General features: G+C 36.8%; 1 protein-coding gene across 4 annotated transcripts in view; it reads left to right on the plus strand.

Annotated features, from left to right (window-relative positions):
- The window catches only part of NAMPT (nicotinamide phosphoribosyltransferase), a 29,365-nt gene extending 17,404 nt beyond the window's left edge, over nt 1-11,961 (plus strand). For 2 of the 4 annotated variants that reach the window (XM_017811490.1, XM_017811492.1), the window contains exons 7-12: nt 1,608-1,833; nt 2,999-3,118; nt 5,711-5,728; nt 7,536-7,676; nt 7,838-7,972; nt 9,613-11,961. In XM_017811490.1, the coding sequence (XP_017666979.1) occupies nt 1,608-1,833; nt 2,999-3,118; nt 5,711-5,728; nt 7,536-7,676; nt 7,838-7,972; nt 9,613-9,726 (754 nt within the window). In that variant the 3' untranslated portion in view covers nt 9,727-11,961. The remainder of the gene's footprint in view (nt 1-1,607; nt 1,834-2,998; nt 3,119-5,710; nt 5,729-7,535; nt 7,677-7,837; nt 7,973-9,612) is intronic. The other 2 variants (XM_017811491.1, XM_017811493.1) reach the window with 1 other exon arrangement.
- Nucleotides 11,962-13,064: the final 1,103 nt, after the last annotated feature.

Consider the following 13,064-nt stretch of genomic DNA (forward strand, 5'->3'; position numbering starts at 1 on the left):
TCCAGAAGAAGTAGTTACTCTTAAGATCCCCATCAGCATAACCAGTTCAGCCAATGGTAAATCCTTGATCTTTCACTAAGAATTGTGAATGAGTTTTTAAGAGTAAGGAACTGATCTCAGATGTTTGAGATGGAGAGCTCTTATTTTTTTTGTATCCAAATGCTGTACAAGGTTAGGATTGAATGCAAATCCTTGGTTTTCAGTTGCAAATCTACACACTGAAATGAGCAGAATATGAAAGAAGGTTGTGTTTTTCATATTGAGCACAAAAGCCAGTTTAATAGCATTCACTTAGGATTGCAGGACAGATAATAGAAAGGCTTACATGAATAGTCCCTGTAGGTTAGTGATCACCTTTAAAGGAGCACTGCTTCACAGAACTTTCTGTACCATTGCTGTAGTGCTGTTCTAGAACTCCTGCTTGATCAGTAGAAGTGACAAATTTTGTCTGAAATTTCTTCTCTTAGCTTAGCTTAATACTACAGATAAATTCAAAAAATGATGGCCCAAGCAATTATAAAATTTTTTGTAATGAAAGCAAACACATGGAGTCAAGAGATCAAATGTCTTTTTTACAGCATATTGAAGTGGTGACATTAGAGCAGACAGCTTAAACTGCCCTGCATAAAGTCTGCATTGCCACCTGCAGACTGCAGCCGCCCTTTCCAAGTTAATACACGAAAAGGGTCTCATACAAGAGACCTAAATTTTTTCAGAATTGTTATACTATTCCACAATCTCCAATGTGAGGTGGTGGTGTGAGTGTGGTGCTTTCCTCTGGCATGGCAACAGGGCTGTTCCTGGAACTGCCTCAATCTCTGCAAAGCCAAGTTTGTTTTGTCTCCTCACTACCGAGATCTGAGGCTTGTCCACACAGTAGTTAATGATGGAATTTTAAAGTAAAAGTTCAATGCCACTGACTCTTACACTGTGCTTGAGAGCGTTTTTGGGTCTTTGTGCGCAGGTTACTAAAGTCAGTTATGTCAGCTGGTCTGAGACAGCCACGTACAGAACAGCTACTGCAGATCAACTGGCATTCAGTAACTTATTACTGCTCTCAGCAACTCTGGTTTATGTGCTTGCCTGTACCCTTGTACCAAGGGTAATGGCCTGGGGTTCCTCTGGAAGAATGTTTATATGAGTGAGAATAATGGTTTTATATCACTATTAAAAAAGAAAATAAATTCTGTTTTCTTCTTAGGATTTTTCTAACATATGGTGCTTCGTTCTCAACTTCCCATTTTGTAGTGTGAAGTTGCCAGAGCAGATGTTCTGTTCTTGCATCTGTAGTTCCCTAACTGTCTGAATTTCAGACTTAAAAGAGAGACTCTCTCACAAATGTTCATAAAATAAAAAAATCACATTTACATGTGAAAGAATTTCATGTGCGAAGTGTTTGTCTGAAGTGCCAAAGATAAATTCAAGGTGCTGTTTATTTAGTATATAGGCTTATTATCCATGCAACAGAGCTGATAAGCACATAGTTTATGCTGTCTTGTAATCACATTGCTTATCATTATCTTGAACTGTTGGTGGTAGGAAATACAGAATATATGATTTTATGTACAAGTGCCACTTTAATATGAATTTTTCAATTGCCTTTGCAGTACCATAACAGCCTGGGGGAAAGATCATGAAAAAGATGCTTTTGAACACATAGTAACACAGTTTTCTTCAGTGCCTGTATCTGTGGTTAGTGACAGCTACGACATTTACAACGCTTGTGAAAAAATATGGGGTGATGACCTAAGGCATATAATTGAAGCCCGAAGTCCAGAGGCGCCACTTATTATTAGACCAGATTCTGGGAATCCCCTTGACACTGTTTTAAAGGTAATCCTTTCTTGAAGTCATTTGTATACAAGATTGGGAGGGCGGTTATTTGTTTTGTAATGACTGGCTAGCAAACATAGAAACATAATGCTGCAACTTGATATGCATCGTATATATTTGATACTGGCTAATTTGGGCTTATGAAAAATGTAAATGTTTAGTTCACTTCAGAGTAGATATAGAAACTACAGCCTAAATAGTTTAGTATTTTTCATCAAACCCATTCTTGCATAATACATTTGTGCATTGTTACCAGTTTTGCTGAGGTAATGATGCTAGAATGCTTCTATAAAGAGAAATTTTCATCACTTAATAATAAATACGATTGGGAACATTTAAATATTAATAAATGCAGGTCAATAGAACTTCTTAGTTTAGATATCTTGGCGTCCTCTATTAAATCACTGTCTCGTGCTACAAATACAAGTTTAGTGCTCTTCTCCCTTTTCTAAGATGTGCATTTAAGTCAGTGGCACACAACCTCCAAGTTGAAAAATGCTTCTTACCTCATTGCTCTTTAGAGAGCATAATGATTGTTGCAGTTTCCTAATAAAAGCTGTTGATACCTCTGAATTTGAGTAGCTGTCAGCACTGTCCTAATAAGAAAGTAGGGGCAATTTTAGGCACATTGGTACTCTATCAAATTGGATCTATACAGCTTTAACACTTTTTTTTTTTTCCTTTGGGACAAGTGATGTGTCACAAATAGGAACTGTGAATGACCTTTATCAGAGCTGATAAGAAAAGCTCCTAACTGAAGTGTTTCATTTTAAGTATTCATGGCTTACAAAATCACAGAAAACTGAAAGCCTCATCCATTGTCTTAAGGGAGGTCAAAAGAAGAGCAGAATCTTCAGTTGACACATTTAATAACAAAAATTCACAGCAAGCAAAGGGAGAAAGGAGGGAAGCATGTTTCTGATTAGCTTTTGGGTACAAGTTCACAAAGACCATATGGTCTGTGACTGCTTTAAGGGCTCCCACCACAATGGCTGGCATGTTTTTTATTTGTGCGGGTAGATTTAGAGCATGATTATGTGGGTATATTTATGGATTTATTTTATTTTTTTTAGAGAGAATGATTCAAGTGTGGAAATTGTATTTCTTTATTGGAACGGCAGATTTTTATTTTCATTTTGAACTGTCTCCTTTCTCTTTTCAATAGGTCTTGGAGATCTTGGGGAAGAAGTTCCCCATTACAGAAAATTCAAAAGGCTACAAGTTATTGCCACCATATCTCAGAGTTATTCAAGGGGATGGTGTGGATATCAACACGTTGCAAGAGGTAGGAGATCCTCTTCATGTGTCAGGGTGACACTGGCAACGTGGATATTTAATCTGGACTCTGTTATGACTAGTCAGATATTGCAGCAGAGACTGCTGACCCCATCCCTGCCCTTCATTTCAGACATTGGCAGCGATATCATAATGTGTAAAACAAATTCATTAAAACTCCACAGGAAATTATTAAAATGCATAAAAAAAACCCTAAAAGGAATTTGCTAATCCCCTTGTTGTAACCCTTCTCTTTCCACCGTTTCTCCTTTTGTTTGCTTTCATCATGCTTGTCAAGTCTAATTGAGATCAAAATCTGGCTGTGTTTAGTCCTTCATTGATGTCTAAGGCACACTGTGCATGATCACTGTGCTACAGCAATAGTAATTAACTGGTTTGGCTCATTAGTTATGTACCATCTGAAGTGTGTTTGCTCTCAAATATTGAAGGTGTAGTTTTGAAGGAGGCTTTTTAAAACCAAGGGTAAGGAAAGCAAGTTCATTGATTTGGCAACTAGTGGAATAAGGATCACTGAAAACCAAAATATATGTGTAACAGATTAGGCTGTAGTCCGAATCAAAATTACAATTTCACCAAGACAAAAAATGATTATTTAGGAGATGCTGTGTGCTTGAAACTAGTCATAAATTCTCCACTATTGAGTAGATATAGATTTTAGGTAATACGATATGGGTACAAGGGTACAGACTGCAGTGACTACAGATGATAAAGGGCATGTAGAAGGAAGAGGACTTGACTTTATCAGGTTTGTCCTTGATCATTCTTCTCCAGCTGTATTAGAGTTCAAAAACAGAAATAAGTTGGATAAATTTAAGATTAATTTTACTTGAATTTATTGACGCTTGTCCTAGCTTTCTAGACCAACACATCCTTAAGTTCTTAACAAAGCTGACTGTTACTGCTCCTCAAAATTAAGAGTAAGAGAGATACCAGGTTTGTTTTTTAATTAGTCTGAATCTATTTGTGGATCTAACATGGGCACATAATGTGAACCTCAATGACAGAACTCAGAGTTGTCACTTGGATCCTTAGAGAACAGTTAATACTGAGATTGTAACCTGAGATGCCAACTGTAGAGCAGTCACACACTACAGTTTTCTTCTGCCTCCAACACCCTTTAAAGTAAATTTTATTTTACTTTATTTTTTCATCCCATGTGGCTTTTTGAGAACATACAACTATGCTAGTGTGCTTTACAGAACACAAGCACAAGAGGTTAATAGCTGGAAAGAAAGTCTTATCATTAAATAGCAGGGGAAGACACTCTCTTTGTTAAAAAAAAAAACAAAACAAAACAAAAAACCCAAAAACCACACAAAAGAAAACTTGTTCTCAACAGTGGTTTAACAGGACTGATGCTGGTGGTAGGCAAAGTATGTTGTGATTGTGATGTTCGTGAGTTGTCACAGGAAAGAAACTGGACTATTCTTTCTTGTAAGGAACTCGGGTTACTTTCTGTGGGTTATACTGGCCAAAATTCAAGGATGCTCATATAGCATTGATTCTAGTCAAGATATTAAAACTAGTATTTAAAATATTTGCATTAGAGTGAAAAATGCTCTGCTCTCCATGTTCTAAATAGAGTAGGAAAATATTTGCAACAGCTGTTGGGGGAGGATAAGAGACACGATGAGCAATTCTTTATTCAGGTGATCTGCCTGTTTACATATTTTCCTCATCAAGCTGCACCTAATTATGAGAACTCTACCTGTAATATGTTGTAGAAGATCCAGTTCCACAAGATATTCAGAGCAGACATAACTACCTGCTGCCTGGTGGGACCTTCCCATCTCTTCCTGACTGTAATCTTGCTGTGCCTCAGGGCAGCTTTTGGTCGTTGAACTGCTGGTCATTATAGTTTAGACCACACGTGTAGCAGCAAACTGACTCAGCCAAAAATGACCACTTTTGTGGTTTAGTGAACTAAATTATCCCAAAAGGGAGGGCTAGTACTTGCCAGCACTATACAGGAGAAAATAAACTGTTGTTTTGAGCTGGGAGAAACAGGCAGGAAGGAGGGAGACACTTCTCATTTGACAGCAGCAACTTATGTTGGAGCAAAATGACCATGATCTTGCAAACTGATTTTAGTTGTGTTTACGTTTCATGGGTCTCTTCATGCTCTTGTGTCAGCAAAACCAAGGTTACCATGCTGACTTTCAGAAGATTGGGTAATTGTTTACCATTTAAAAAAAACAAAACAACAAACAAAACAAACAGAAACAAACACCCCAAAACAACCTACAACCCACCAAAACCAAATCAGCCCTGAAGTATAATTCATTCTTTTCCGAAAGGAGTTTACATAAACAAAACAAATGTATTGTTGTGGCCATAATTTTTCCCTCCCCCTTATAACCCATGCAAGTCATTATTCTAATTACTCCACATCGATGTTAGATTCTAGACATGATTTACTGTTACAGGTCAGAGGAAAGGTAATGGGTATAATAGGAAAATCTAGAATGGGTAATGGCCGATTAGCTATCCAGAGTCTCACTTAGCTATCCAAAGTATGAAACAACAATATAGAAAACAACTCAGAGTATAAACTGGATTTTAAAATTCTTTGTTTTAATAGGGGATGCTGGTAGAACAGGTAAGGAAACTTTTCTGACTTTCTTTGCATTTTCACTTTTTAAAATCATTCCAATCTGCTAACCCCACAATATACTACACTTTCAAAGGATTTTCTTTGAACATTCAATTTCCAGATATCTCTAAATTTTTATGCAAACAAAATCCTCTAATCTGGAGTCATAGTTGATGTATTAATCATGCTCATAACGGTCAGAGGAAGCTGGTCAAAACCTTGACACCTGAATTGTTCTCCTATATAGGTTTGAAAGTGTGAGACAAGAAATTCTTCTGTATTATTTCTCCCTTTGGGGGAGGCTCCAGTTGTTTCAAATCTCCTCCTTCTTTCCTATTACTGCTACTGTTTCCTATCTCTTCCCCGTACCTAAGGAAGCTGTTACCTGGGCCTTTGCTGCGGGTCACTAGAGCTGTCTTTCAGCTTAGTCTTGATTTCTCTTGACCCCTCACCAGACAAAGATCAGTCTGAGTAAGGAAATGCCTTTGAGAGAGAGGAAAGTGAGAAGCCAGATCTTCACCTAGAGTAAGCAAGGATTTGTGCCTGTAGCACAAGGTGAACAAACCATCTGTAAATGAGAGCAGAAACACGACTTGTAAGGGGGTTCACATTTCTTCTCATCCAGGCAAGAAGGTTAAACTGCCATGGCCCAGCTATGCTATACTTGGTCTAACATCTGTCAACCTGCAAGTTAACCTGCAGTGGACATGAAGTCTAAGCATCACGTGCCTTGGTGTAGGATGTTATTTATATAGGTAGTTCGTGCTACCTCTTGCAGGCATGTTCAAGCAAGTTCAGTGTCAGACCTGAGCTATAAAACTGCATAATGAAAGGAGCAGAAGACATTGGCTGAAGTTTGGCCAGCAGTTCGCATGGCTTCAGGCTTGGTCAGTGTCTGGACAGAACTTGTTCAGAGTCCAGGTGGAGTTTACCTACATTTACCTCCTCAAAAGACAGTGTAGGTAAGAAAAATCCATATCCAGGTTTTCTCACCTGCTTTTGTTAGTATGTTAGGAGAAGAGAGTGTTTCAACTCTATATTGGGGCTATAACCATAATTTCAGGCTGCCATAAAGGTAATAGGTCAGGGAAATAAATCTTGGCCATTTATGAGCATGACTAAGCAAGCTCCCATTACTCCAGGCTAGAGGATGTCATGTTTGTCTGGATAGAATGAGGGTAAGGGGAAATGATACAGTAATTTTTACCGTAACTATTGTTTACAGTGCAGTTCACATTGATCTGTACCTGCCTGAGAAGATGGCAAAGCAAACTTAAAGCAGCTTGATATGTTTTCATTTCCCATCTTCAAAATTGCTAATCTAATTCTAGACAATGTGTCTTCAAGAGAACTGCTCTGTACAAATCATTGGTCAGAGTGGGTAATAATATTCTGGAGTTGATGAGCAAGATGACTGCATTGTTTCAGGATACAAGCTCTGCTTTGAGGTCTTCCCACAATTCTGAGAAATTGGAAGGCTCTAAAGTACTCTCATGGAGTCTTTTATTTTCTTTAGAGCTCTGTTTCTCTGGGCATTGCATTACTGTGCCACCCTAGTTTGGAAAGTATATGTGCTGGCATAATAATAGTGTTACAGCAAAAGCTTTCTGTAATTATGCCATGCTGAAACCGTAAATAAAAATGCAAACAGTGTGCCAAGTATTGACCGAATTATTATATACATCTCCTGGAAACTGAATGTTAGTTGGCTTAATTGTCTGTAAAAGCATCTTGTTTAAGTAGTATAATATTTTTATGGAAAAATGGCGTGACCTAAAAGTATGCTCCATCATGATTTTCTTTTTCTTATTAGATTGTGGAGGGAATGAAGAAGAATAAATGGAGTATTGAGAATATTGCCTTTGGATCTGGTGGAGCTTTGTTGCAGAAACTAACGAGAGATCTCTTAAACTGTTCCTTCAAATGTAGTTACGTGGTGACCAACGGTCTTGGGGTATGTCTTTGTACAGCTTCTACCATTATGCTTCCAATACAGGCCTCCCCACCTGAAAACCTGTTTGACATTTCCTGTTACATTACCACCATCTGCATTAGGTACACACGAGTCCCACAAAGCCACAAAGTATTTTTAAAAAAATACTCTTTTCATTTTAGGTAAATGTCTTCAAGGATCCCGTGGCCGATCCCAACAAAAGGTCAAAGAAAGGACGGCTGTCGTTGCATAGGACACCTACTGGAGAGTATGTGACACTTGAAGAAGGCAAGGGAGATCTTGAAGAGTATGGACAGGTATGAATTTTAGAAATGTATTACATCATTCTTCATGCAAAAATAGACTGAGAAAAAGCAGGTTATAACTTAAGAATTTATTTCTGTTTGTCTTTTTGTTCAACTCGCATCTTATTACCTCAAAAGTGTCCCCAGTGCCAAATTCGGTAACCAGCAGAATGTTAAAATGCCAATAGAATATTTATGCTTTACAATTAGAGATCTTTATCTTTTGTTTGTCTTCACAAACAAGAGAACATTGCTGCTGTTTCCCCAAAATTGATGTCTCAATGTTGCAGAATATATGTTGGCCAAGTAGTTTTGTTTGGAGTATATTGCACAATTTGAGTAGTTGGAGGTGGAAGAGGGACAGATGTAACTAAAATTTGTTTATACTTCCCCACTGAGACTTTTTAAATAGTTCCTTCAGGGGTTAATGCTCTGTACACAGAGTAGTTGCCCAGTTTTCCAACTTTTAGATTTAAACCAGGAATTCAGTTTCCCTGTGACTTCTTAACAATTGCAAAATGAAATGCTATTTCAGTGAAATAAACACAAACTTTAGGCCAATCTCAAGCTTTTGATTTGATATCTCTTGCCTTTTCAGTGTGCAACATTGAAATGTTTAACTGCATGTTGACTCTCTTCCCATATTTAAAGGACTGAAAATAAGTTGTCAAGTTGCACTTTGGCTTTTAGAAGCTGGAAGTTTCTAGAGTTCTCTGATATACAGAAGCCTGTTTCTGTGCTACTAGGCACACTGTTTTATGTAACAATAAGGATAAAACTGAGATCTCTGAGAAATTTGAAGATGAAAAAAACTAAGTTATACACGCTGTAGATATTGTGCTCTGGATGCAAAGATCTAAGAAAAAAGAGTTTCAAACATATATACACATATGCATGTACATATGTTTGTGATAAACATTCAGAGAGAGAGAGACTGGGGCAGGGTGGGAGGGGTAAGGTGAGAAATCTCTTCAACACAAACCATGAGACTTTGGCTCTGAGATGAGGCCATATATAGTCCCTTCATTTTTGACAGATGAAATCATTCACTAAAATTTTTTTGGTCTTGGGATATTAGAGAGGGTTATTTGTGTGGTACAGCTTCTGGGAACAACAGGGAAGTGTCCTCTTTTGTGAGGCCGTTTCCCTAAAGCTCCAGGTCCTTGCAGTAGGTCACCAAGCACAGGGACTGCTCAGTGTTGCTGTTGTGCTGACTTTTTGAGTGCCACACTGAGCTTATTGCCCTCCCAGTGTGCTGCTTTACAAAGTGTATATGAGCAAAGGGCACTGTGAAGAAAGATATTTTATTTTTTTTTGTAGTGGGGAAAAAGATTTAATTTAATATAAAATTGTAAAAAATCAATTTGTATTTGATTGGTTGAGTGTCATCTTTCTCACAAACTACTATAGCAAGGTATCAAGGCACTACCCAGCATAAAGCTGCTGTCTGTGCACAGGATGGCCCAAGCCAAGTCCTTTCTTTTGACTAACCATTAGTGAAAAATATCAGAAGAAACTGTAAAGATTATCTTGATAGTTAAAGCTCTAGTCTTACCAGCCTTGATTTGTGTGCTCACTTTAGAGTTTGTGTAACTTGTGTTGTTTGATCATTTGCCAAATTGCTCTTGCTAAAACAATGGTGTTTCTTGCAGGACCTCCTTCACACTGTATTTAAGAATGGAAAGGTAACAAAGTCATATTCATTTGATGAAGTAAGACAAAATGCCAGGCTGAAGAACAGTGAATTACAAACAGCGTCTCACTAAGTTCCATTCCATGTCTGTGTATGTGTGTGTGTAACAAGTTCGTACTGCATACCTACTGGTTTATTGTACAGATTTGTGTGTTTGTGTTTTATGACATTGTAGCCAAATTATTTGTTGGTTTATGGACATACTGCCCTATCTTTTGCCAGTCTTTAGAAGATGAAATCAGGAAACGGTACTTACATTGTAAAACATATTTAATGCTAAAGTGTGCTTTTTAGGGCCCTTTGCCAGTAGTGATTCAATCTGGTATTGATCTTTTCACAAATGAGACAGAGCTGAGAAACTTTTTTATATATAACAGAATATCACAAAATGAATTTACATAAAATTATCATGATTGCTTTATGTTTATATTTAACTTGTATTTTTGTACAAACAAGATTGTGTAAAATATATTTAAAGTTTCAATAATTAAGTCTTTCCAACTTTTCATGATTTTTATGAGCACAGACTTTCAAGAAAATATTTAGTGGGGGGGGAATCCATTGCCTTTTGTCCATTAATCAGCAAATAAAACATGGCCTTAAAGTTTGTTGTGACATTGTTCCATTTGACAACTAAATCAGGACTCGTATCTCCTTAAGATCCCATAGAGTTGCTGACCACACCATTTCTTGTAGTTGTCTGTATTAGTAAATCTGCATTAAGCAAAATTACTGTTCTTACTAGAAGGCTTAGGTACTACAGATCTTGCTAGCACAGTAAGGTTTGTAAGTGAAATGCCAAATTTGAAAGGATTCTCTACTGCAACTTAACTTGCCAGGTCTATCCCACTTGGTATATGCACCTCAATATTTTAAGAGTAAAGTTTTTAAGAGATCTCCTCTTCCACTATAGAATATATGTGTAAAATACTGAAATATGGAAGCGGTGTATTTTAAAGTAATTACACTTCTGGGTTTATTTTTCATATACTGTAAGTGACATGACTTTAAAGCAAAATACTGGACTGGGTAGTGCACTTTTTTACTTTTTTGTATTTTTTTCATTGATTTGCCTTTTGTCAGACTGGATGTTAAATTGTAAAAATGTTTAACTATTTTTGTTAACAACTTTAATAAAAGTCTATGCTAGCCAAACTCCTACATGAACGGCAGACCTGTTTCCCCTTCTCGCCCCATCTCTTTGGGATGAGGAGGGGCTTTTATTCTGCAGAGGGTAGCTGTAAAACAATATGTTTGAGATATAGCTTTGAACTGTCTGCACTTGATTGTATTTGCTCTCTGCATATGCTTGATATGAGTATCTGCTGGAAAACAAAACTGTTGAGGATTTTATTTGAGAAGCTATGTAGTAACCTCTGACATGTTTGATAGTACTGTAGGATGGCTCTCACTAGAAAAGTACCTCCCTTAGAAACAAAAAGCTACAGCAAAAGCAAACAGCTCCTGTTATGCTGGTAATCAGCTATCAGCCAATGGCTTAATATGCTGATATAATTAATGCTTCTAATTAGTAAAGAATGTTACTGAAAAATGTTAGGGGTCCTCTAAAATAATTTAAACATACAAAATTTTATAAAATGTGCTTTTAGAGGAAGCTTGAAAAGCCATACTTCATTATTCCTATTCTCTCACCAAAAAGGGCCACATCAAAGCATCCATAATATTTCTAGGGTTTGTGGTTAAGATGTTTATGCCCAGTCTCAATAGTTCTTGTTAATAAAAACCTGTTTCTCACTTGTAGTGTATGTAATTATACATTTAAGTGATGTATTGTTTCAAAAATAGTGTTTTAGTAAGACTCTAAATGCTGACCTTTCACACTGAGGAACTGCCTTCCCTTTGCTATTAATTATATAGTTTGGTTTTGGCCAGGAAAGGTTTTGAATCTGGACCTAGGATCAGTAGCAGGTATTTCACTCTAGGATCAGTAGCAGGTAAATAGTACAGAGCCTATTTCACTCCTCCACATGTGTACTAGGGAATTCTATGATGTATGGTTTAAAAAACAATAAAGTAAATGCTGCTTTCATTCTGTACCAATAAAAATTTTGATAACTATTGACTACCCATAACTGATATTTTTGTACTTGAGAACTGAGGATATACTGTGGAAGCACTGTTTTCTTGTGTACCATGAAATACGTTAGTAATTGTTCAGTATTGTCTAAAACTTTCAGCTTATTAGTTGGAAACTCAAAGCAAATTCTCTATTTGTGCATGTCACTTTCGGAAGGTTGTAACGTCACTCATTTTATTAAATGTTAATATCTCTAAAAGGGAAAAAAGAAAAAAAAAGAAAAACACCTGGTGCTATTCAGACTTGAATACTTGTCTCTGTGTTTGGCGGTTTGATATTCTGGGCATCAAGGAGTTGACAGAAATTACTGCAGTGCTTGAACCATACAATATCCTAATTCTTCCACATGAAAGCAAACAGCATGTTTGTTTGCTTTAAATTACTAGATTTGTAGTCATTGATATATTTTAATTATCCCCATTTCATAATATAATACAGTATTTGTATTTAAAAATAGGAATTGGGAATTTTGTGTTTAATACTCTGATTTGTAACCATATTTAGCATAAGAAATGGATTTTGTAATACTATTTTTTTCTTCAACTGCATGATTATAAAAAGATGCTTTTTTGGTACTTTGAAAGATCTGAGGAGAGAACAGAAGAATACTTAACTGTTTGGTTTGCCAAAATCAAATCAAAGCTTAAACAGTTCTTTTCTTATAGGTTTTTACATTCCTTCTTGTTTAGGGAAGAATAAATATTCCTCACTTAAATCCTCTGTTAAAGTAAGTTTAATGTACTTGACATCAAATACCAGTATGTAACACACATGGAAATAAAGTTTAGTTCTGGCAGCGAAAATAATAGCCATCTGACTGTGTCTTAAAGTTGTGATGTTGGGCATCAGATGTCATTCCTGTGCTCTTTGTTGCCAAACGCAGACCAGAGCAGAGCTGTGCTGTCACTGCAGCCCTCTGAGGAGAGCTGTTCTGCTGGCTTGCAGGCAGTCTGGGGCAAAGTGATTGAATTTACAATCAGCTCAGTTCTAGAGAAGAGAAGGGAAACTGGGCACTGCTTTTTTTTTTTCTGCTTTTTTTTTCCTGGAGTGAGCGCATCTGTGCTTCAGCATCTTTTCTGTATGTGCTTATAACTGAAGCACTTGTAATTGAATATATAAGGAATTATCCTCTATATTTGACATAATCCTTTCTCAAATAAAGAAGATTCATTGTTTAAACTTTACCTCTGAAGTCGCTAAAAATGCTTGTTTAAAAGCAATTTAACCATCAGTGTTTTAGCCTTCAGTTCATATTTAGTATCTGTGAAAAATAACATCAGCTCTTTGGCAGAGAGAACATCTCATGTCCCTTT

Source organism: Lepidothrix coronata, unplaced genomic scaffold (assembly GCF_001604755.1).
Source record: "Lepidothrix coronata isolate B3197 unplaced genomic scaffold, Lepidothrix_coronata-1.0 Scaffold32, whole genome shotgun sequence".
Taxonomy (NCBI): Eukaryota; Metazoa; Chordata; class Aves; order Passeriformes; family Pipridae; genus Lepidothrix; species Lepidothrix coronata.